The sequence below is a fragment of the Phoca vitulina genome, unplaced genomic scaffold, assembly GCF_004348235.1.
Source record: "Phoca vitulina isolate PV1807 unplaced genomic scaffold, GSC_HSeal_1.0 scaffold22, whole genome shotgun sequence".
In the NCBI taxonomy this organism is placed as follows: Eukaryota; Metazoa; Chordata; class Mammalia; order Carnivora; family Phocidae; genus Phoca; species Phoca vitulina.
This window is the reverse complement of record NW_022589725.1, coordinates 14,841,667-14,866,757: the sequence shown is the minus strand read 5'-3', so window position 1 is coordinate 14,866,757 and position 25,091 is coordinate 14,841,667. Positions and strand designations below refer to the sequence as shown.

At 54.9% G+C, this 25,091-nt stretch overlaps 1 protein-coding gene across 1 annotated transcript in view; it reads right to left on the bottom strand.

Annotated features, from left to right (window-relative positions):
- The window catches only part of EFCAB8 (EF-hand calcium binding domain 8), a 56,396-nt gene that overhangs the window by 21,300 nt on the left and 10,005 nt on the right, over positions 1-25,091 (bottom strand). The window contains exons 3-19 of the mRNA XM_032419953.1: positions 24,348-24,466; positions 22,908-23,011; positions 20,414-20,549; positions 18,450-18,555; positions 18,148-18,232; positions 17,490-17,614; positions 14,949-15,022; positions 12,489-12,619; positions 8,371-8,438; positions 7,905-8,056; positions 6,404-6,541; positions 5,825-5,938; positions 5,156-5,383; positions 4,389-4,459; positions 3,426-3,630; positions 2,352-2,564; positions 1,130-1,255 (exon numbers count right to left, since the gene is read on the bottom strand). Of these exons, the coding sequence (XP_032275844.1) occupies positions 1,130-1,255; positions 2,352-2,564; positions 3,426-3,630; positions 4,389-4,459; positions 5,156-5,383; positions 5,825-5,938; positions 6,404-6,541; positions 7,905-8,056; positions 8,371-8,438; positions 12,489-12,619; positions 14,949-15,022; positions 17,490-17,614; positions 18,148-18,232; positions 18,450-18,555; positions 20,414-20,549; positions 22,908-23,011; positions 24,348-24,466 (2,195 nt within the window). The remainder of the gene's footprint in view (positions 1-1,129; positions 1,256-2,351; positions 2,565-3,425; positions 3,631-4,388; positions 4,460-5,155; positions 5,384-5,824; positions 5,939-6,403; positions 6,542-7,904; positions 8,057-8,370; positions 8,439-12,488; positions 12,620-14,948; positions 15,023-17,489; positions 17,615-18,147; positions 18,233-18,449; positions 18,556-20,413; positions 20,550-22,907; positions 23,012-24,347; positions 24,467-25,091) is intronic.

Below are 25,091 nucleotides of genomic sequence, written 5' to 3'. Positions count from 1 at the left end.
ACCTTTATATTTTGCTTTATACACACTTCTTTTTTTCTTTTTTTAACAACTAGCATGACTACTTTTAAAAGTTTTTTTTAAGGCTTTTTTTTTTAAGGTAATCCCTATACCCAATGTGGGACTCAAACTAACAACCCGAGATCAAGAGTTGCATGCTCTACCTACTGAGCCAGCCAGGTGCCCCTAAGGCACTTTTTTAAAAGAGAGCAAAGCACATTCAGAACCTGGAGGAGAGACTGTCCAGCTGCTTGCAGCTCTCTACTACCCCCCCCTCCCCCGCAGGACCCAGCTCTGCAGGACACTGCTCCCTGATTCCCAAGTCCCTGGTGCCCTGGAGCTGGGGAAAGGGCCCGTCCTGCCACACCCTAACACAACTGTGATGTGGATTTTCACTGGTAGGGATTTAGGGAACCCAAACAGTCTCTGAATTACCATATCTTTGCAGATCAAAGCTAGAAGGGGCCTTAGAGGCCACTTCATCTAGTGGTGACAACACAGTGAGGGGCGTCCAAGGTCAGAAAGGGGAAAAGTGCAGGAGGAAGGGAGAAGAACAGAGATGACCCAATCCCTACTCACATGTTGTACTAAACACCCTACCATGGGAGCCTGGGTGGCCCAGTTGGTTAAGCATCTGCCTTCAGCTCAGGTCATGATCTCAGGGTCCTGGGATCAAGCCCCACATTGGGCACCCTGCTGGGCAGGGAGTCTGCTTCTCCCTCTTTTTCTGCCCCTTCCCCCCAACTCATGCGCGTGCGCGCACACACACACACACTCTCTCTGTCTCAAATAAATAGATAAAATCTTAGAAACAAAACAAAAAACACCCTACCAGAGCACAGAAGGGCATTTTAACAGTGGGTTCTGGCAATGCTACTTCTCCTACCTCCCAGTCCAGCCCACAACCAGGAGGGGACCCTTCACAGCCCCCCAGGCACACCCAAGGAGCTTCCCACACACACAGCAGCCCTGAAGCCAGAATCCTGAGTGGTTCCTTCACCTGCGCCACGCCTCTCCAGGTCCTGGGGAGAGCCAGGCTGGCCCCCCTAGGCTCGTCGGCCCTGCCCTTCCCAGCCCATCCCCACTGTTCATGTCCGGCTCACAGCCCAGACCCTGCCTGAGCGTGGCCCACCTTCTCCACAGACGCGTTGGATTGCAGCAGGATCTTCTGGAATTCCCCTCTTTGAGCATCTCTGAAGATCGACTGTTTGCCATAGGGCATTCTTAACAGCTTGGGGCTTCCAGAGTGGACAGGTTTCTGAAAAGAAAAATGGGCCTCCCAGGTCATCATGGGAGGATCTCCCTACCCTGTGGGGAAACAGAGACCAGAGGCAGATGCTGAAAGTACCACCTGCCCAGCCCCCCTCGGTCGATCCACTGCCCTGTGAAAGGGATGGCCGGGTGTTGAAGGGATCCTGCAGTAAAGGCATTCCAGCGCTGGGGAATCTCCATGTTAAACCAGCAGCTTCTGCTCTCAGGACAGAGACTTGAGTTTGCCTTTGTGGAAACCACCCCGCCTTTGTCCTGGAAGAGACCCCTGGCCAAAGGTGAGGATTAGGGCGTGTATAGCCATTGCTCTACAAGATGTGAATGCAGTGGTGCAGCCCGATCCTCCAGAGGTGGTCTGAGTGTCCTGTAATAAGACGCAGTGCGCGCGTCTTACAGCAGAACCCGTCCGAGCAGCCCACATGGGATCGAGTCTGCACTGCCTACGCCCGACAAGTGTTGTGTATTTACGGAAGGTGGGGTTTCTCTTTCAAGCCTCAGTTCTGGGGAACCGGAATCAGGCTCAATTGCTGAAGCAGTTTGCTGGGCTCCCCCAGCCCTGCACAAGATACTGTCTTCACTGCTGAGAGTCTGAGGCCAAACGCCCACGCCCCCCCCCAGCTCCATCTCCCTCCTCCCCTCAAAATGAGACCATCAGTCAAGGCTGGAAGGGTTAATCTTGGGGCAGAGATGAGGGCTCAGAGGAGCAGGGAAGTAGTTTGCCTCTGCTTGGGCCACAGACCCCCGGAGCCTCAGAGAGGCTGGGTCGGGGAGGTAGGCAGGCCCTGGTTGGCTCATCTCTTCCAGATTACACTCACTGGAGGACTGAGAAAGTAGCCCAGGAACTAGCCTGTGATTCTAGGTTCTCTGGGTTGTCTTCCCTCCAGGTCTGCCCTCCCCCCAGCTTGTAGACTCTGGGAAGGGAGCATGCCCAGACTGGAGGCAGCAGAGTGGGCTGGATCAGGTGAATCTAACCAGGGAGGTGAGCTGATGGACGTAAAGGTGCTCTGGAAAGAGTGCCTCCATATAAGAACACAAACACATGACAGGCCCCCGGGTAGCTGCCAGGGCTCAGCTCCCGCTCCCACCTGTGGGGGTGCAGGCCTCTCCGGCTGCTTGTCTCTGGGGTGCTTCATCACCGGGGGGGCCGACATCAGGTTCCGTTGCAGGTTGGCGTTGGCCACAGTCCTGGCTCTGGGGACCGGGGGCTGCCCTGGTGGTCTGTGAGCCCACTCCTGGTGCTCCATGCAGGACTTGCCCGACCGGAGGCTCTCAGCCAGGAAGTTGTCCACTTTTTGGACCTGTGCCAGGGAGACACCCGCCCCGGTGACACTGCAGTGTCCCAGAGGGACATGCAGGGCCTCCTCAGCCCGATGCCAATACCTAAAGGGCCCTCCAGGTGCCCCAGGCCTTGCTCCCTAGAAACTGAGTACCCTTAGAAGCATCAAACCAGAACTCATAACCCTGTCCCGGGGCTAACCAGGAATGCCCTGAGTGCCCACAGGCGGGACACCGCTCCTGTGAGGGACTCAGTCTCCCCATCAGTGAAATGGACAGTGGTTTCCAAATATTTGTGAGGTTGTTTGTAATCTTAAGGGAAGCTCCGAAGTGTTAAACAGGTAAAAAGCTGAACTGCTCTAGGAGAAGCCACTGCAGTAGCCTCTGAGCATCTGTCCCCAACATGTTTGGAAAATTACTGGATGAGGTGACCCCAAAGGCCCCTTCCAGCTTCATCTGCAAAGACAGCATAATTCAGAGACGGTGTAGGTTTCCTAAGTCCCTTGCATGAGCCCGGTGAGCCCAGAGTGTGAACACAGCCATGAGGAGTAAGATAGGAGCCGCCTTCGAGGAAAGAGTCATCTGCTAGACAGAACAGGACCAGCTCTAGAAGATGTGAATGCTCTGCTATCACACCACCTGGGTCTGGACCCACCACTTCTGGGCTGTGCAACCTCAGGCAAGATGCCTAACCTCCCTGTGCCTCAGTTTCCTTGTCTGGCAAATGAGAATAATTCTAGAAACTAGCACCCACCTACCTAGCTCCCAACCTCCTCCAAAAGAAGTCGTCACGTCCCCTCTCCTTCCTACCCCCCCCACCCGGCCCTCCAGCTGAGTCTGACCCACAGCTGAGAGAGAGTGAGGGGTGCTCCTGTTAACCATACCTTCTTGGGCAGCAAAGGCAAGGGGCTCACAGAGGCGTTGAAATTGAGGATGGGCTTGAACAGGTTGACGTTCCAGAAGAGGATGTCCCCGTTGTAGGAAGAGGTCCCAAGGAACTGGTTCTGGTACTTGGCCATGCTCAGAACGTCCTCTTTGTGGAAGATGTGCCAGGGGTAGCCCACGAACACCGGCTTGGTCTTGTGGAGCCTATGCACAGGGCCAGAGGTGGGAGGGCGGGCCGCTCGGCCTTACTGTTCCCGGGGGCGGGAAACACCAAGGCCTTTAGATTCTGGGAGGCAACTCGGAAGAGGGCACTCAGGTTGGAGCTCTGCCCCACCAACCTCATTTACGGAGCACCTACTGTGTGCCCATGACAAAGGCCCTGTCCTCAGGGCTTTATATAAACTAATCTGATGAATCCACCCCCTCTGGACAGCTGAGTAAGGACTAAAGAAGGGAAGCCATGGCCCTAGAAAGGCCCTCTGGAAAGGAAGAGGCCTTGCACATTCTGTTCCCTCTGTCTGGAATGTTCTTCCTACCCCCAGCCCTTTGCTGCTTTGCTGAGAAGACCCTACTCCACCCGCACCATCCTCAGATGAGCCTTTCCTGACCGCCCCTGAGACGAAATCAGATTTCCATCCCCTCCCCTTAGAAACCTGTGCTCCCTTCCCCCACAGCACTCAACAGACTTTATCATTATAAATGAAGTTATTTGATTAGCCTCTGCGTCCCCCTCGGAGGATGGAGACCCCATCATTCTTGTTTACACCCATCTCTAGCACGTAGCACAAAATCTAGAACATGTTAGCCTCAAGGAGTGGTGAATGAATGGACAGATAAGCAGATGAAGCACTGGACATTACCCGCCACGAATTTCTTGCTTGGTCTTCCAACCACTAGTGAAGCTAGGAATGGGGGAACCCATCTGAAGTAAGGAGAGCGGTCAGCTGTCCTTAGCTACTCACATGAAGCAAGTGATTCTCTTACTCCACCCGGTCACGTAGAACGCTTTGTTCATATGGACAATCCCACTAATCTGTGGAAGATGACAGATAACAGAGCCCTGAGGCACCTCAGAGAAAATGGCCCCAGGTCAAAGCTCTCCATGATGATGAGTTCCCTAGAGGCAGTACCACCATATATTTTTCAGAATGCTCTCACATCACATTATCCCATTTGATAGACTTGGAGCAGGGAGAGAGTGTAGGTATCCATGTCCGCTCAACAGGGGGATCCCTGGGAGGGCCAAATAACTGAGTGATAGGGTCTGAACAGTACTCAGATCCCTGGCTACTCGGCCAAGGGCTCCTTCTGAACTAGTTAAAGGACTTTCATAAGAGTTAGTCATGGGCTCAGGTCCCAGAGTGGCTGGCTTTGCTCCATGCCATACCCCCAGACCGTCTCTAGGACGCTGGCAGACATTTCCAGAACAGGAGTGAGCGTGGGGCTCTCCTGGCCCTGCTGCTAGAAATGCCGTCCGAAGCTCTCAGACCCGGGCTAAGGCGTGCTCATGAATCGAAAGAACAAGAGTAGCTATAGCACTTGCAGAATGCTTGATAAGGACAGGCACTGTGACCTAGCTTCACTCTACAGGCGAGAACACAAAGGCTCAGGCAGGCATGAAGGCAGGCAGTCTATGTGCCCAGCCTGAAAGGGGGGCCCCAGGCTCGGGGGCGCTGTGCTCTGCGTCTCCCCGTGGCGCCCCCAGTCCCAGCTGACAGAGCAGACCGACCTCCAGGTGGTCCATGTTGGGGAAGACCAGCAGGCATTCACCAATGGCGTAGTTCCACATCTTTATGGTGCCGTCACGTAAACCCGTGAGCAGGCAGCGCTCTGATTCGTCCAGGCACATGGTGGACAGCTCCATCTGCTGGTCGCCGGTCACAGAGAACTCCATCGTCCGCCTGCCCGTCGCCACCTCCCACACGCTCACCAAGCTGCTCAGGCAGCCGCTCACCACCTGCAGGGGAGCAGGCGGCTGGGGCTCCTAGAGAGGAGAGCGTCCCCACTCCCAAGGGTGGCCCCCACCTGTCACGGCTGGGGCTGGCCCAGCGCCCCTCTCCCCGTGATGTCCTGCCAAAATGGGCAACCAGGCCCTTCCTGCTGCCCGGTAAGGCCCTCGTGAAGACAGGCCTTCCTCTGCTCAGAGGAGTGAGGCAATCCCCCACCAAGTGATGGGGCTCCCACCCCACCTCAGGCCACCGGCCCCCTGCAGGGCTGCTTCTCATCCACGTGTTGCTGCCCCCACGCCCCCCTCAAAGCTATGAATCCTCCCCCCACCCCGCCGCTGTGCTGACTGCTCCTTGGATGCAGCTCTGGACCCCTCAAGGGGTCTGGGTCCTGCCTGAGGTCCCCTGGCCCTCCTGACAGCCTGAGGCATGACCGGCTCCAGCCCACTCACCTGCTTAAAAATCTTGCTGTAGAGGACGGCACACACGGGTGAGCTGTAGGTCGTGGTCTTCTCCCCTGCTTTTCCTGGCTCCTTGGTCTCCAAGTACCCTTTGAGGATCCCAATCTATAGGTGAGGAGTGAGGCCGGCAGCTGGGCAGTCAGAAGGGCTCCGCCCCTAGTGACTGGCCCCAGGGAGAAACTTCCAATAAACTGCAACATCAAACGTCCTGACTGCACACAGACCTGAGCACAATGAGGCCTCTTGGCTCCTCAGCCTGCCTGCTGATACCTCTCGCGCCTTCTCCTTGGGAGTCCAGTGTCCTTCATAACTCCTGGGAAGCTTACAACATCAGTCTAGTGTCCCCTCCTCCAGGGAGCCTTCCCTGACCACACTAGGCTAAGGATCCATTCTCTGTGCTCCAAGAAGCACCTGGCATACATCTCCATCCCACCACGGAGCATTTTCTACTGTCATTCTCTGTTCTCCTCCTACCTCCTCGGTTCCTTGAGGGATGGGGCAGCGTCTAATGAATGCATTCTCGGCTCCTGCCCCGGAGCGGGGGCTCACTCCCTCCCGCACAGCACTCACCGAATAGGTGCTACAGATGAGACTGTCTTCGTTCTTGTGGAAGTAGATGCTGGTGATGGGGCAGTTCCCCAGGGCGAAAAGCTTCCCGCAGAAGGACTGGAGGCATATGTAGTCCTGCATGTCCCACACGCGGATATTCTGGGGGGTGAGAAACGGGCAGAGAGGCTGAGGGTGGGCTCTCGGGGAGGCATGGGCGCCTGAGGCCTTGGGGTGTGAGGAGGGCCCACACCGTGCAAGCACTTCCAACACTGCACAGATGCCAACCGTACCACAGAGATGCTGTTCTTATGCTCAGATGAGGAAACTGAGGCTCCCCCACCCCCCTACCCTGCTGGAGTGGCGGCCACTCAACAGCTGAGGATGAAGACCGAGCAAGACAGCATGAGCCCCTGCAGACCGTCACAGGCTCCCCCGCCAGCCTACCTCAACTAAACTCAGGCACTGCACACAGTGCCTACCGACAGGGTTGCTAAAAAGCCCACCTGTCCCCACAGCAGCCCCCTCGAGTTCATCCCAAGTTGAGGAACCCACGGAAGTCCCTCCAGGATGCCCGTTGCTTGGAGACATCAGCAGTAAGCAGGAAAGGGCATGACTCCAATCCATACCCTGCCTCTGCCCATCGCCTCTGTGAGGATTTGGGCTAGCTCGTCCCGGTCCCCTGCCCCTCCAGCCTCAGATCCTTCAGCAGACACCGTGACACCCAATTCTCGGGGCTACTGGGAGAAGTCCAGATAACAGAAAGTGTGGGCTGTGCTGGGGAGGGTGGCCTGGGTAACCCAAGGGTCCTGCCAACTCTCAATCTACTGATTCCCAGAAGACACAAACGTGTGCCCTGAAGGAGGACCCCTGGAGCCGTTGGCTGCACCCCCACATTGGCTAGAACAGCCAAGCAGCCCCGAAGCCGGGGCGGTACCCTGAACCAATCGGTGCAGAGGTGCAAAGTGACAAGCCCGGAACTAGGGAGTCCCGGGCGCTGGAGAAGGTCCGGTCAGGCCCCGAGAGCCAGGGCAGCCGAGAAGGGGTCACAGGAGAGCTGGGGGGCAGGGGGGCAGGGAGTGGCTCACACGTATCGCACACCTACTGTGTGCCAACCGCAACACTGCCACTTTCCCACCAGTCCTGCTCTAAACCTCTCAACCACCCATCCTGTGGATGAGGGGACTGAGGCTCAGAAATCAGAAGGGCCTTGCCCAGGACCACAGAGCAAGAAGCCAGGCTGGGCGACATGGGAACCCAGCTCTGGGGACTGCTCAGAGTGGGGTGCAGGCCTCTACCAGGGGCTGTCAGAGACCCCCAGCCCCCTCGTGGTGACTCCACCTGGGGCAGCCAGGCGGGTGTGGAACCACGGGCAGGGAGGTCACACCATCCCCCTGGGCCTCAGGCTGCCGCTGACTGCCAGCCCCTGGCCTGGCCGAGCTACATGGTTTTCCCAGGGCCAGCGTCTCTGCCGGGGAACAGGAACCCGTGCGAGTGGAAGAGCTGTGCTCCATGAGGACAGCACCTTGTCCTTGGAGACGCTGAGGAGGATGCTGCTATTTTTGCTGTTCACCAGGATGTGCGTCACGGAAGTCTGATGCCCCTTCATCATCCACACGGGCTTTTTTGAGAAGAAGGGGTTCCACAGGCGGATGAGGGGGTCATAGCCACCGGTCACTGGGGTCAAAAGAATAGGTGTCAACCATGGGGGGCCTATGCTGGGACCTTCTCCTGGGACCAGGCCCTGGACCCCAGGCAGGTGTGGCAGATGGGGGGTTGTGGTTATCATCTGCCCCTTTGCCACTCCTCCCCCACAGCCTCCCCCATCATGCCAAGCAGAGCCTGTGTCACCACACCGCCCCAGGTGCCCACGGGCTGCAACCAGAGTGGCAGGAGAGGAGCCCAGACAGAGCCTCCCCACCATGTCCCCAGCAGCCTTCACCCCGGTTCCACCAGGCCTGGGGTTTCTGGGGGACATGAAGATGACTTACCCACTAAGTTCTTGTCTGGGCAGTAATCAAAGCAAAGAATCCCTTTTCTTAAGTTCAGCACGGAAAACCTACAACAGCAAAGGGCGAAGGCTGCAGGCCGGGAGCGACGGCCGCAGGGAAGCCAGGGAGAAGCCATTACCTCTCACCCAAGGACAGGAGCAACCCCAGCAACCCCGGGGCTCACCCTGCAGCCAAGTCGGGGTGGAGCACCACAGGCAGGGCGGCTGCCGTGCGTCTCAGCCCAAAGCCAGCAGCTCGTGGAGGAGGCGCCCCCCTCCCACCTGTAGGTGAAGGCACCCCCAAAGCAGGAGCAACTCCTTACAGCCGTAATACATTTAACTTAACTTGATCCTCACTTCAACCATACTGAGACAGGCGTCCCCTGACCCATGACACACATTTTTAAAAATGAGGGGATTCTAAGGGCCAGGAGAAGGGGAGCTCCCGGGTCCTTGTGCCCCGGCCTGCTCTGTGCTGGTTCCTGTGCTGGGTGCTGTCTCGTTCATCATCTGGAGCCTTCATATAACCCTAGAGAGTGTCATCAGCCCTGTGCCACAATGAGGACACGGAAAGCAGAAACTAAGGAGTTTGCCCAAGGCCACAAGGCTGGCAAGATGGGGGCGTCAGGATTCAGACCCAGGGTGGGCAGGAAGAGGCAGGAGGCTCAGTTGCCAGTGTTCCAGGAGAGGAACAGGTGCAGCCGGGTGGATGGGGCTCAGGAGGGCCAGGGTGACCCAGGCAGGGGTCTCAGGAGGGTCCGGCCCGAGAGTACTGGAAGCTCTGTGCCTTGGCACATGCTATTCCCCCTTATCCATACATCCTGCTCTTTCTACTCAAACTCCCCCTTTGAACCTCAACTCAGAGGGCCCCATTGCAGGGTAGCCCAGCCCTCTAACGCAGCATGCCCTCCACTGAACGGCCCCTGAACTGGTTCCCTTATCACTCCCCAGGGGCCTAACCCAGTTGCCTAGGGGTCATCCTGGAGGCTCCCTCGCCAGCATTCCCATTATCCAGCTGGGCCCTGAACCCTCGTTGCCCACGTCCCACCAGAGCCCTGGCCTTTGCTCAGTTTAGACCCCCTTCATCTCTGCGTCAGCCTCCCAGCAGGTCTCTTAACCTCCAGTCTTGCTCCCACTCCAAATCTACTCTCCCTTCCACCGCCAGAAGGATTCCTCAAAAAACTGAAACTTCAAGAAGAGCATATCAAATACATGTTATCTCATTTATTGTCAAACCAGATACATCTCCCTCCATGCATATATGCACAGAGAAATCTTCTGGAAGAATGGTCACCACAATGTCACTAGAAATTATTTCAGGCTGATTCACTCACTCATGCAACCAAGATTTACTGGCATCTACACCCTGCCGGGATTACCAGGGGCATAGATAAGATGCCCCTGCCTTCATGGAGTTTTCCTTCCAGAGGGAAACAGCAGGAGCAAGTAAATGAACAGAGAGACAAAGGAGATGGACCTTTGCACATTGGGACAGGTCCTGCAGGGAAATAAACAGGTGGCTTTGACAGGGTAGCTGCAGGAGACCAGTCTGCAGATGGTTGCTGTGTAGAGAAGGGACCGGAAGGTCAGAGGGGACGCAGGGAAGAAGGCCATGGCAAGCAGTTCAGGTGGCTTTGACTCAGTGGTGGGGGCAGAAGTGAGAGAAGAGGGTAAAGCAGGGGAGACACTGTGGGTCAGTCCACACACCCAGCACAGGCTCCCTCCAACTCCACCCTGGCTCCTCGGCTCAGATTCCCTGCTGGCTGCAAGCATCTGAAGAACTCAGCGCGTGCTGGCTGCCAGGGAGCCAAGCTCTCAGGCCCACAGTGCCTCGGAGGCTGAGGCTGACTCTAGAGGCAAAGTTTGGGGGTGACAATGCGAGACCCCTCCTGTGGAGGCCATGCCCTGAGAGGTCCTTGCCGGGAACTAAAGACCAGCAAACAGTCAATGGTGCCACCTGCTGGCTAGCAGGTGTACTGCATGCAGACAACCCGAAGGGTCTGCGTGCTCTCATGCGTATAAATACATTCTCCAACCTGCCCCCAGAGTGTATCTCAAATCCCTCCATCTCATCTCCACTGGCTGATTCCAGGCCATCATCATAGGTAGCCTGAATTATTACAATGGTATCGTCACTGGAGTCCCCAACTCCACACCTGCCCACTCCACTTGCAACAGAGAAGCCAGAAGGATGCTCCTACACATCAAACCATACCGGTCCTGTGCTCAGAACCTAAGAATTTGTTTATATCTCTTACCAAATAATCGAAAAAGATATGTTAGAGACAACTGGGGGGAGATTAACTTGGACTAGGTACTAGTAATATTGATGTATCATAGTATTTTCTCTACTTCTGTGTGTTTAAGATTTTTAGTAACGAAAATGTTTAAAAAATAAAAACAAAGAAGAAACAAGGACATACTGGGCGGAAAGGAGCAATTCAAAGGCCCTGGGGCAGGAGCATGCCTGAACCACAAGGGGGCCACAGGGGGCTGGAGGAGGAAGGTAGAAGAGGTGAGATTAGGAAGGCAGCAGGGACAGACCACAGAGACCCTCGTGGCCAGGATGAGGTGATCCTGTGATGTCCACCTGCCACTGAGACCCAATAAATAAATAAAAAAACAAGCTGAATAAAACACGTATCACAGACATGAAATAATACTACCACCAAAGCAGAGAGATGAGCCTCTGCCGCAAATCAGCTCCAAGCAAAATCCCACCACACTGCCTCACTCAAGGCCCGGAAGCCAGGACTGAAGCTTCCCCACGGCATTAGGCCTTCTCCGGGGCCCCCTCCTCCAACCAGCAGCTAGTTCCAGGGCTTGGGTGGGGATGTGCGCAGAGGACTCTGGCTGGCAAGATAGTGGAGGTACAGTGAGGTCTGGGACACGTCCCCTGCTCAAAGGTCTCAGGTTTCCAATCTGTAAAATGAGGAGTTGGACCAAATTAGCCCTACCATCCCAGGACAGGAACGGACAGACAGAGATGGGGCCTAAGTGGCCCTCAGTCTTCCCGCTGTGCCTCACCCAGCTGCTCCCCCAAGAAGACAGGAGGGTGCAGTTCATGGTTCAACCTGCCCAGGAGCAAAATGTCACAGACCTGAAGGGTCCAGGAGGTAAAGACCCGCTGCAGGAAGGAAATAGCAGAGGCAAAAGGAAAAAAAAAAATCCCTCAGGAGAAAATACCTACTGTGAAATGCACGGTGAAAGATACATATGAGAGGCACCTGGGTGGCTCAGTTGGTTAAGGGTCAGACTCTTGATTTCAGCTCAGGTTGTGATCTCGGGGTCGTGAGATCGAGCCCCACGTCGGTGTGGAGCCTGCTTGAGATTCTCCCTCTCCCTCTGCCCCTCCCCACCCTCTCTCTCTAAAAAATTAAATAAATAAAAATTAAAAAATAATTTTTAAAAAGGTACACATGAAAATGATAGACGTGAGACATTTGAGAACGGAGTGAGACAGTGGGTATTGGGTAAGGGAAGGATTGAGGCTTTATTTATTATGTTTTACTTTTTTACAGGGTCAACCTACATATATAGACTTACTAGTGTGACTAATCACTGATTAGGAAGGAAGGGAGGGAGGAAGGGAGGCAGAAAAAAAAAAATCCACTCTGGGGAGTGGAACCTGGAATAAAGGAAAGAGATCAGAACCATCTCCAAAGAGTAAGTGCTACCAATTATTGACCATATAGCACAAAGAGCAATCAGCTCTGGCACGAGGGAAAGAAGTACTGCTGTCACCCCCTTCTACAGACGAGGACACTGAGCAAGGGGCACAGAGGTAAAGCAACTCGCATTCATTCCTCCATTCAGAAAATATTTTTCTGACTGTCTGCTTACCCTATGTGCCAGCTTCTGTGCTGAGTTTTGCGTATAAATTGGTGGATAAAAGAGGCTTGTTATATTTTTGTTGCTGGTAGCAAAGATTAAAACCACACTCCATAAAAGTTCTCGTAACCCAGTGAGATCCGCAGGATGCCACTGTCCTGGGGGCAGGCCCACTCTCAGTGGGGATGGCCACGGTGGCTGAGGTAAAGCCAGACCCTCCGGGGCACCATCACATCCCCCCCCCCCCGCCGGCCCCCCCACTCCAGCCTGGGGAGAGGCGCTCCTTACTTGGGGCTCTCTGGGGCTTTGGATGGCAATATGGTCAGCACCAGAGAGGACTTCTCAATGGCCGAACAGGAGGCCACCGTGTTCAGCTGGGGGATGAACTTGACCTGTTGGCACCAGTTGGGATGGAGCGCCTGGGAAGAGAGTGGCAGTGGTAGGGGCTGGAGCTCAGCACGCCTAATGCCGTCTAGTGATCGCAGCTCTGACACGCCCACACGGCCCCCCGGTCCTAGCCCAGTCCTGGGCCATCACTTGTCAGTGAGACAGGTGAAAAGCACCCAAGTCTGCTATCACGGGAACTCTTGCTTATAAGCTAGAGAACAGGCAAGGTCAGCCCATGTGACAGCACCATCTGTCTCCCCATCCCACACAGGAGAAAGGATGGATTGGAGTCAGCCGGGCCCGCAGTCCCTCTTATCCACAGGGATCCCCGCCACGGAGGAGAGAGGAGCTTCCCTGCCCCACCGCTGCCCTCCGTGTTTCAGGACATGATTTGGAGTGTGTGCGAATGTTATCTGGTGCAACTTGAACAACGAAAGGCTGAGACCCAGCAGTCAAGAGGGTGGCCTGACTGCATAGGCCCTGAATTCTCTAGCTCTGGCTCTGCAGTTTGGCCCTGTGCTTGGCCTCCCAATCCGGGGATTCTCCTCTTCAGGACAAGAATGGAGGGGGTTGTCGGGCACTGAGCTAGGTTTTCAATGCACTGCCTCACTGAGTCTCTCTCACAATGAAGGCACCGAATTCAGGGCACCGAAGAGAACCCGGGACACTTAGCAACTGGGGTGGAAAACGAAGCCCAAGATGAGATTCCAACAGAAGATGGAGAAGAAGGTATTCGTGAGTGACTCTCCTTGAATGAGCCCCAGCAAGACCCTAAGTGCCTGTCCTTAGGAGCTGCCAATCCCATGAGGATGACAGGACGAGAAAGCAGTGGGTGGACGATACAAAGTTGGGAGGAGGTAAGCTGTGTTAGTGTGATTTACAGTAAGAAATGTATATTTGGTCTTCATGCCCATTTCTGGCACAGAGCTCCTAAAACCCCTGGAATTTCCTAAGTGATAAGACAAAGGTGTCTTAATATTCGTAATGAACCCCTTTCAACCACACCTGAGTTTACATTAATGAGGTGACTTTTGGAAAGCCCCTAAGGATGGGGACTGGTTGCCAGGGGAACCAACCATGAGCTTGGAGGGTTGGAACTTTCAGTCCCACCACCCTAATCCCTGGGGAGAGGAGAGGAGCTGCAGGTTGAATTGACTGCCAATGGCCAATGATTTAATCAATCATACCTATGTAATGAAACTCCATAAAAAACCCACAAGGACAATGTTCAGAGAGCCTCTGGGCTAGTGAACATGTGGAGATGCGGGGCGAGCCTTGCACCCAGAGAGGGCAGGGAAACTCTACCCACCCCCACCCCTTTCCCCATACCTTGCCCTGCATCTCTTCCCTCTGGCTGTTCCTGAGTTGTAGCCTTTTATAATAAACTGGTGATCTAGTAAGTAAAATGATTCTCTGAGTTCTGTGAGGCACTCTAGCAAATTAATCGAACCCAAAGAGAGGGTCATGGGAACCTCTGATTTATAACTGGTGGGTCAGAAGCACAGGGGACAACCTGAACTTGTGACTGGTCTCCAAGGTCAGCGGGGGGCAGTCCTGTGGGACTGAGCCTCAACCTGTAGGATCTGATGCTATCTCCAGGTAGATAGTGTCAGAACTGAGTTGAACTGTAGGTCACCCAGCTGAGGTCCAAGAATTGCATGGCAGTGTGGGAAAAACACATTGTCACTGGTGTCAGAATCCTATAAGCACTGCAGCATGAAGAGACACAGGCAGGGGCAGGCAGCGGGGCTGGTCCAAGCTGGCTGGTGAGGACCCCGAAGGAAGCAGAGAAAGGGGGACACAGGAACTAGGGAAGGGGACAGAGTGTGACAAGGCCCTGCGGTGGGAAAAGGCTTGGGGTGTCCAGAGAACAGCAAGGTGGCCTGCGTCTCTGCATAGAGTAAATGAGAAGAAGCAAAGTAGCAGGCAAGATGCGGAACAGGCCAGGGGCCAGGTCACCTCATGTACTGATGGTCATGGTAAGATTCTGTCGGAACACGATGAGAAGCTACCGGGGGGGGGGGGGGGGACTCTGAGCAAAGGAGTGACATGGCTGTTTCTAGCTCCTAATTCCTCTGGCTGCTGACTGGGGCAAAGCACTGCATGGAGAAAAGAAGTGCAGAAACAGCTAGAAGCCGCTGCACCCGTCCAAGTGTCTGCCAGGACCGGGCTTTAGCAACGGAGGTGGTGAGAGAGACGAGCCACAGGATCCAACAGCGGCCTCCATCCTGCTCCCAGTGACCAAGCCCTGAGGCCTAAGACTGAACTCAGGGGGAAAATCCACTTTCTGTATTGATTTTTGAGTGGTGAGTGTGTACAGACAATTACCATGGTAACAGGCCAAGGAAAGATACAACCTACCTTCAGCTGGTAACTCCTATACAAAGAGGACTTTTCACTTAGGAGCTTCCGTGCAGAAACTTTGGTCCAGTGATCTGATAGGAGAGAAAAAGCGAGGTCCACATCACCAGCTCCCAACCTTTGCCAGATCAGCAAAACCCCAGGGGACACCTTGAGTTGGTTTGTGACTCCTGTATGTCTCAAAAGGCTTTTCCATCCAAATGCTTGTTCAAGCTTTACTGCGTTCTGGTGGATTCGGTGGGGTGAACTCAACACCCAGAACACAGCCCCAGGCAGATAAACACTGCTGCCCGGAGCCCCTGTGCCCGTGCATGCCCAGCCGGCCCCACATCCCGGGCTCCTCCCTCCCCCCTGCATACTGCAATCTACACAAGGTGATTCTCATTTAGGGAGCTCCAGCTCTGCTGGACTGGAGAACCAACTGAGACCATAGGCTCTACTCTTTCTGGAAAGGATCATTTGGAAGTTTACCATCATGCCTCAAACGACATGCCCCACCTTGTCCAGGAAACACAAGTTCCAAGGAGAAGCATCCAGCAAACGTGCCTGGAGCAACTGCCCTAAGCACAGCCTGGCCCTTGAGGTGTTTAGAGTCTCCCGGCCTCCAAAACCTCCCAGGGCCAGCGGCCAGGCCCGGGAGCCTCCAGGGAAAGGCCCCTGGTGCACATGGAAAGGCTTGACCCAGGCAGATGGAGCCAGCGGTGACGGGGACAAGCCTGGGTCTACCTGCAGAGCAGGGTTTAAGGAGGTGGGTCAGAAGGACTGGGACAATCTTGGCTCAAGTCTGAGAGAAACTCCCAGGTAAAATGCAGAAAAGAGAGGGGGACTTAGGGGTTTATGCCAAGCATTTTACTGCTGCAAAACCACCAGCCCCATCTGGCAAGGGAAGTCCCAAGGGGTGGAGTGCTGCTGAAGTGGGGCGGGCCCTGCAAGGGCACAGGAGGCAGAAAGCTTAGCCAGGGCTGCAGTGCAAGCTTGTTTGCCTGTCTGCGTCTCCCATGAGGCTGGGAGGGCCCCGGGAGGTCAAGGGAGGTAGTCACCTGGCCCTTACTGTGTGCCTCACACTGCATGCTCTCCTTCCACCTTACAGAAAAGCCATGAATTGAGTCTGCTCATCCCTGTTTAATAAGGGAACTGAGGTACAGAGAGGTTAAGCAACTGGATCCAGGTCACACAGAGCTGGTCTGTCCACCTCCTCCCAAGTCAACACACTGGCGGGCCCACCTTTGTGCATGACCCAGCCTTCAGGCTGCATGTGGCATGGAAGGCCTCCTTCCTACACTCCAGCTCCGATCTCCTGTCCAACATGCAGCTCAAAGACCACCACAACCTCCCACGCCGGTTCCCAGGGTGGTGCAGCATGACCTCAGCTAGGCAGCCGCCTCGGTTGGGGCAGCGCAAGGGAAGGCACTGGGGGGCAGCGGCTGATGAGGCAGGAATGCAGCTGGTGCCCGCCCACTGCTGTATCCGGGGCAGGATCCATTTTCCATCCGGCCAGTGGGGGGAGTGTTGCCCTGTCAAGCTCAGCAGGAGAGCTATCACCAGGGCCTGGGAGCCCCTGGAGAGTGTCCTGCTCAGAAACTCTGACTGGAAGCCCAAGGGGCTGCTCTGGTATCCTGGGTGGAAGGGGAGTCAGTGTCCTCGGGGGCTGGGGACCCTGGTGGCCCAGGGCCTCCTCTAGATGGGTATGAAGCAACCTAGAGGCCTGACACCGTGCACCAAAGGCTCGATCCTGGAGAGGGTCCAGCTCAGACGAGCCCCTGACAGCCCCAGGCCCCAGAGCTGGGATCCGGTACCCTTGGCACAGCTGCCCCAAACAGTACCCTGCAGCAGGCAGTCAGTCTGGGGTACAGCCCAGCAAGGGGTTAAGGTTCAGATTCTGGGGCGGACCGCCTGCTTCAGGCCACTTACCCTGTGGGGCCCTGTGCAAGTGCTGCACCCCCGAAAGTACCCTTCCCCCTCTCTTCATGGACTGTAGCAGCAGCGGCTCCCTCCTGGCAGTTGGACAGGCAGTGGGTGGGAGACTGGAGGAGGCCATGTGCCCAAAGCACGCAGCACACGAGTGCTCAAGAGATGTCACTGTGCTTATGCATGTTCATATCCGCGTTGAGCCAGGCTCTCCCGCAGGCCTTTCTGCCCCACCCCCACCCCACAAACAGAGGCTGCTCCCAGCCAAGGAGAGCAGACCCTCCTCCCGACCACGGAGAAAGGTAGTGCTGTCATCCCAAGACCCAGAGCCGGTGAGCGGCTTCCCCAGGGTCGCACAGCTGGCCCAGGCTCAGTCTTGCTGGGATGAGCAGGGTCCTGCAGCCCCTCCCCTCAGCCTCCCCTGGGCAACCTCCTGCCTTCACAGAGATTGTCTCCTCAGCCCCCTCTGGCTCCTGCTGTCCCCTCATCACCCCCTGTCCCACAAGCCACTCTGAGCTGAGCAAATGGCCTCACTGCCCCTCAGGGGCTCCTGAGCTGGAAGGCGGGAGAGAGAAGAGCTGCTCAGGGCAGGGCCATCTCCCCCCTCCCCCAATTCCCCAGCATCTTAGCTACCCCATTTGGAGGTCCTGGGAAGGATTCGGGGGTTGAACAACCCATGGGTCACGTTGTCAGAGGTGAAGATGATGACGTTGCCTTTGGTGTCCCCGTAGCAGAACACCCCTCTGTGGTAGTCAGACCTGAGGGGGGCGGGGGCAGAAGAGGCTGGCTTGCGCACACCAGCTGCAACCCTCCACCCTCCCAGCGCCCAACGACCTTCCTCCGCCCGGGAGCGAGAGCAGTTCCCACACGACTTCCCAGCCTTGCCCTCAACAGCTGACAAACACGGGCCCAGCCGCCCAGATCCAGATCATCGGTGAACCAGATCCAAAAGAAATCATTATTTTCTTTTAAAACCCAAACAAATGAGTCCCTGGTCCTCCAGATGCTCATTATCAGCTCACCCCTACTGATGGACCATGACATTCCCAGAGTCCCCGGCCTTGGCGGGACAAGCCTCTGCCGGGATTCGGTGGCTGACTTGCTCGGGGCATGGGAGGAAGAGGGACTGATGACTGAGTGACTCCCCCAGGAGGGGCAGCTTGGTGAAGAGGACACAGACACACAGAGTGGGAATCTTTCCAGGGCTGTTTCCAGAGAGGCTTTCTGGGAGTCCCAACCCTGCTGAGTGATGTGGCCGCCAAGGCTATGTGCCAATCTCCCTGAGACTCACCAGTAGTCCATGGCCAAGACACAGCTGTCCAGATCAATGAAGGTGAAGGCCCGGGCACAGTTATGGTTGCTAATGTCAAAGAACTCTGGGGAAGACACAGAAGGGGAGACATGCATGGAAGCCAAGCCCACGTCCCAGGCCTTGGGGATCTGGTGACAACACGCAGCATCTGCTTACCCGCTGCAGCACCCCCAGAGGACTCTAATCCATGCCCACAGCTGGCTCGGTGACAGGTCTCTCCAAGTGTAAATGCATGCCCTCCAACGGCCAAGAGCAGGCCTGGGGAGCTGTCAGGGACTCACCTATCTTCTGGTCAGTAGATGCAACCGCAATCAGGTTCATGTTATAGAGACACACCATGTCGATGACCCACATCTGCAGGTTATAGACCTGCTGGATCTGGTTAAGCTGGCCAGAGGAAGAGCAGAGATCTGGGCTGGGGAGGCTTGCCCAGCAGAGCACACCAGGAGCACGGGATCCCACGAGCCCTCTCCTGCCACCCAAGGCCCTGGAACTAGCCACAGACCTGGTATGGAGCCCAGTGCTCCCACCAACTACTGATGGGGCCTTGGAGAAGTGCTCCGACCTCTCTGAGTCTCAGTTTCCACATCTGTAAAATGGGCTTAAGGAACACCCATCCTCACAACCCCTTTTTAGAGCCATTTGACATGCTCATCAAAGTTTTAAGTACTTTTTTAAAGATTTTATTTATTTATTTGAGAGAGAGAGAGCACAAGTAGGAGAGGGGGTTGCAGAGGGAGAAGCAGACTCCCCACTGGGCACGGAACCCACCCGACACAGGCGCCTGATCCCAGGACCCTGAGATCATGACCTGAGCTGAAGTCAGACAGTTAACCGACTGAGCCACCCAGGCACCCCACTCATCAAAGTTTTAAATGTGCATGGTTTGTAATCCTGGGATCTACTTCCAAGCCACATCTATGGATGTGTTCCCATGTGCTCACAGAGAAGTGTGTGCGAGGGTGGGCCCTGCTACATTGCTGTGATAGCAACAGGCCACAGGCTGCCTGCAAAGGAGAGCGGATATAAACCCAAACCACAGCGCACCACCTGGACGTTACAAACGAGGGAGGTGTGCACCTGCCACAGAGAGGAGTCACCAGGATCTATTATGCAGTGAGAAGGCAAGGTAGAAAGCAGCACTATCATGTGCTACCATGTGTATATTTAAAAAGAAAGGGGTGGGGGGATGTGTGTACAGTCTAAGCACGGAAGAGCACCCCAAAACTGGTCACAGAAGTTGCCTCCCGGGAGAGAATTAGGGTCTGGGAGAGGGAGACTGACTTCCCACGAACTGCCCCTCTGCCTGTCTCTTTCCCCCATGGTTTAATTGAGATATAATAGACATAGAACATTGTATTCATTTTTGCTTGTTTTGTCTGAATCTTGTTTACCATCTGTGGGTGTCACCTGGTTCAAGCAGCTTATGAACAAGAAATCGTCCTGCCAGGGTGTGAGGTGCCTTTCCGCGCTCCCCTGCCAGCCTCACGTAACACCCCTGCAGACGGAGTTTGAGCGGGCGCTCCAGGCTCCAGGTGGGCGACGCCACACACAAAGGCATGTCAGCAAGAATGGGCTTTGGTGTCCAGGGAAAAGAGGAGGCTCGGGGAATGGGAGGATGGGAGAGGAGTTCAGGGTGACCAGCTAAGGAACTTGTATTTTACTCCCCGAATAAAGCCACAGACTGGGAACTGAAGGAAGCAGGGAGGAGTGCCACATGAAACGGAAGGGAAGGGGGGCTTTCAGGCAGCTCTTCTAGGTGGGTATGCGGAAGGGCCAGCAAAGGCCGGGGCAGGGAGGGGACCGTAGCATCAGAACTCAGACACACCAAGAGCACAGAGGCTGGTGCCGGCAGCTGGGCAGTGATGGAGTGGTTGTGACAGGGAAAGGAGAGGGGGCTGATCTCTAACACAGGAACCTTGGTGGGTGATGATACCACTCACTGAGATGGGGCCCAGAAGTAAGTCTGGTGGCCAGGGAGGACTTCAGTGACATTCTGTTTGGAAAAACTGGGTGTAAAAACTGTTGGACATCCAAACACCCAGATGTCATCCTGCTTACAGAAGACAAACAGGAGGGTCCCAGTCCCACAGTGAAGCCAGAACCTGGCCCTGGGAGCAGTGACCGCAGGGACCATGAACCCAAGACTGAGCTTACTCTGGGTCCGGGTCACCTTCACTATCGAGGTACAAAGGCAAAGGCTCTCCAACCACCCCATGTGTCTCCACGGGTGGGCCTCCCTCACCCTAAAGGAGTTAAGCAGCGAGAAGGCCTCAGACCAGATCTGCAAGATCCCATCCTTGGTGACAGTCAGGAGATGTCCCGTCTTCTTGAACCGCTGGGTTAAAAACTGCACCTTCACAATCTCACAGCCATGGTTCCTGTGGAAGGTGATAGGAGAGAGAAGGACTCAAACAAAAACAGAATGAAGAGCACAGAGGAGGAAGGAGAGAGCAAGCAAAGGGAGCTCCCTTTGCAGGTGCGCACACTCGCGCGACGTGTGACTCTGCCAGGCGGGTTTCTACCATTATCAGCGCTGGCCGAAAGAAAGAGAGACCCAAGAAGGCCGCTGGTATGAGACAGGGCTCCACAAGCAGTGGGCTTCTCCTATCACACAGCCAGTCAGCTTCCTCAGGATGGGACAGGGTCAGAGGAGGCAGAGAACAGAGGTCTTTTGCAAAACTTCTTTTATGAGAAAAATGGTCTACAAGAGGCGAGTGGAGGGGGGCTTGCCACTGAAACCTTCATAATAACAGGTTCTGGCAACTCGGGGTAGAGAAAGGGAGTATAACCCAAGCACGCAATAAAAGTAGACGAGGGACAATGTATCCAACAGAACCCCGTGTACCTGACTCCTCATCTCCAAGGCCAGGCCCTGAGCCCAGCAAAGGCTCCCACGGCAGGCCTGGCCTTGCAGGACGCCCCCATGCAGCCTTCCCAGCAGGCTACAGCGATGCCTTCTTCCCTGGCCCAAGCTGGCTAAGCTGGCGGGCTGGCTGCTAACGGGAGCACCATTTTGACTTCTGGACACGCACAGCACACACTGTCCCACCTGCCGTTCCCACACCTCCAGGCCCCGGCGGGGCAGGGCATGTCACCTCACCTCACAGGGACCCAGGGATAAGCATTAGCCTGGAGTTATGTCCTGGCTACAGGCAGAGCTCAAATCAGAACCTCGGCAGCTCCATCCCTACGCCAGCTGGAGCCCTCTGCAAACCTCACTGTGGACACCACGTGACCTGTGGCTGAGGGCTAACCCACACCGCTGTGACATTCCACGTCCGAAACAGTCTCAGCAGGAGAGAGGGTGATGGTGTGTCTGGACACGGCTCCTTTCTCTCCCCCGCCCCCCACGGCCTGCAGCGCTGCCCGGTCTGCCCTCAAGCATCATTCCCAGGGCCGCCTGTCGCATCAGGGCCACGGGACCCTGAGGGGTCGACACAACAGGTGAGAGCCATGAGAAGTGAGAGGAGCCCTCAGGAGGTGTTACGCCACAGGGCCAGCACTTCCGCCTGCCAGACTGCAGAGGCATCCCAGAGGGGGCGTTCAGTGATCTTGGCCCAGGCTCAGGAAAGGGGAGCCAGCTTTTAAGATGACGCTTTCATGAAGGTAATTAAATAGTACTTGGCTATTTTCTCTGCCAAGCTGGAAATGCCTCTCTGGGTTTGAAGGTTGAGCAAATAAATAGGGGAAAATAGGGAGAGCCTTCTTAACGTTTTTGGTTCTGGCCCTTTTAGCACCCTTGGGAATCTAAACGTCCCAAGGAAATAGAAAGACCCATGAAGGCTTGGCCACATCAGGTCATCATGTATGGTTATAAAATCCTTCATCGTTCATATTTATTGGCTATTCCTCAATTGAATCTTGACCAAAATTGTTTTAGTTGCCCTTTCCTGGTTTTCATTACACCATCTCTCTGAATCTCCAGGTGCTCCGGGGCAGACTACTTCTGGTTCACAGTCTTCCCCATAGCCTGCTCTGGGGGTGGTCCTGAGGACAGATCCAGCCACAGCACCTCCTAACCAGGCCACAAATGCCGGTCACCAAGTGTTGGACCAGAGGACCTGGCTCCCTGGCCCCGGCTGCCTGCACTGGGCAGGAGGTGCTCAAACCCCCAGGTGGTCTCTGGGAAAGGAACTCTGGGAAGAGGCCTGGGCCATTGGCCAGATCCACTGGAGGGCTCCTTGTTCTTAGGGAGTTCAGAGGGGCAGGAGCAGACAGGGCCATGGCATAGAAAGAAGATAAGGTGAAGGCCCAGATGGCACAGTGGGGAGGAGCCACAAAGAGGAGCAAACAGGCAGGGTCAGGAGGGGGTCAAGGCAGGGACAGAGCCACATGCTCCAGGAGTGATCAGTGGCCTGTTCCCGAGGCCTGGTGTGGCCTCCAGGAGCAGCTTCCCATGATGGCTTTTACTCCCCGCCACATGAGCCATCTGTGCCCTGTGGATAAAACCCCCAGGCCCACTCAGCACGAGCGGTGCGAGGAAGCAGGAGGAACAGCGATGCTGCAGGGAGGGTCAAAAACAGCAACCCCTCCACTCTCATTTGACCTCCCCGAACCTCTCTTTCCTTGTCTGTAAAGTGGGGACACGTCACCCACCTTAATGCTCAGGCTCACCTACAGGGTTGAGGGGCTGAAAGGAGCCTTGGTGGCCCCACAAAGAGGGGCTCAGGGACTTAGGGAGGAGCACGCGCTCCCTGTTCCCACACACCCCTTCAGTCCAGGGAGAGGCTCCTTACAGGGGGATGATCCTCATGGGAAGGTGGAAGCGCAGGCGGTACTGGCTTGTTCTCATCCTCTCCTTTCTCTGGAACTCCCGCATCATGTAATCCACGTACTTCTGCTGCCTCGGGAAGAAACACGAGGCAGGACAGCATCGGCCGAGCTGTCAGAGCACTGGGCTTTGGGGCCCACGCCTGGCTTCCGGTGCCTCCCCCATCCTTCCCAGCCCCTTCCAAGGGGCTCTCTGGTTGCTGATTCCTGGGGCTGGCCAAGGGGAGCAGCCCAGCCCCTGAGCTGTTCTGGGATCTGGGATCACAAGGACATGCAGCAGCACCTCCCTCCTTCATGCATTTCTGTGATGCTAAATACATCTGCGCATCATCGCCACATCCAGCATCTTGTTTGAATCTCTTTATTCACCCCCACTTTATGGGTAATAAGACTGAGGCCCATAAAAGTAGAGATGAGTTGTTCCAGCTCATATAACAAGTTAACAGCAGGGGAAGACCCAGAAGCCAGGTCAGAGGGCAACTCTAGAATCTACTGATGCCTCATAAAGGCCAAAACAGGCCACCATATGAACCTATAAAGAAAGAGGGAGTTATTAAGATCATTATGTGGATAGCAGAGAATTCTGGAAACATGTTTGTTGTAGAATATTAAGAGAAATGAAAGAAAAAACAAAACAGAATGTATGCCTAAGCCGAGGAGAGGAATGTCAGAGTAGTTAACACCCGGGTTCCTGGGGCAAACTCCCCAGGTCTGAAGACTAGCTCAGCTGCTAACTAGCTCTGTCACTCTGGGCAAGTTTCTTAACTTCTTCATGCCTCCATTTCCCAATCTGTCAAATTAAGGTAAATAACAACACCTACCCTGTAGGATTCCTGTGAAGTTTAAGTAAAATAATACATAAAGTGCTTAGCACAACGCCTGGTGTAAAGGCTAGTGATCATTGTTGGCATTGCTATGTCGACACATCAGACTATTTTTTTGTACTTTTCTGTATCTTTCTGTATTCCGTATTCTTGAATGGTACGTCTGCTCATCACAGAACATACAGAATCAGGGAAAAAATCTGCTCTAAAACCCTGGCATTTTTGGATGGAAAAGCCACAGGCCTGCCTGTTGGCTGAGAGGCCAGAAAGGGCCATGAGATGGTTGTGGCACCTGCTGGGACTGCATGGGGGGCTGGTGGGCGGTATCCTTACTGCCAGGTCACTGACATTTGTCATACACTCTCCTATCTCCCAGGAGAAGAATGAGCTGCAGTAAGCCCTGCTCACAGAAGTCTCAGGAGGGTTCCCTCTACCCAGCAAGCACCCCAGAATCCACAGGTGGCTTTCTGATGCCTTGACCACCTCCCCATCTTCAGCCCTCCACGTGCTCTACGGATCCGCCATGCCTGGACCCTTCAGCCTCCCTCCAGCTACCTGAGGCAGCAGGGGCACCCTCCTCACCCAGGTGATGGAGCCAGTGCAGTCTGTGTCCACCTTCAGAAACAGCGCCTCTAGCATCTCATCTGACGTATTGCTCAGCATCTTCTTCATGGCCTTAATGAAAGCCTTCATGTCCAGGGCTTCAAAAGAGAAGAAAGAACATCATCCACAACATAGCAATTCACTGGGCCCCGTCAGCAGCCACGGTGTTCTTGGATGTCTGGGCGCTGAGGGAGGGCACCCAGAGAATCATGTTTGCTGGGTTGTCCCTTGAATCTCATCCATCTGTTCAGATTCAATCAGCCCACAAATACTGGCTGCACACCTTCCACGCCAGAGCCCTGTGTTGGCCCCACAGCACTGCTGAAAAAGATCGGATATCATTTCTGAACAAATAAGACAGAACAGGCATTGAGACAAAGAAAACTGATGAAAACTCAAAAAAAAAAAAGAGAGAGAGAAAGAGTGAGAGAAAGACAGAAGGAGAGACAGAAAAAGAAAGAAAGAAAGAAAGAGAAAGAGAAAAGAAAGAAAGAAAGAAAGAAAGAAAGAAAGAAAGAAAGAAAGAAAGAAAGAAAGAAAGAAAGAAAGAAAGAAAGAGAAAGAAAGAAGGAAGGAAAGGAAAGGAAAGGAAAGGAAAGGAAAGGAAAGGAAAGGAAAGGAAAGGAAAGGAAAAAGGAAAGGAAAGGAAAGGAAGAAGGAGGGAAGGAAGAAAGAAAAAGAAAGAAAGAAAGAAAGAAAGAAAGAAAGAAAGAAAGAAAGAAA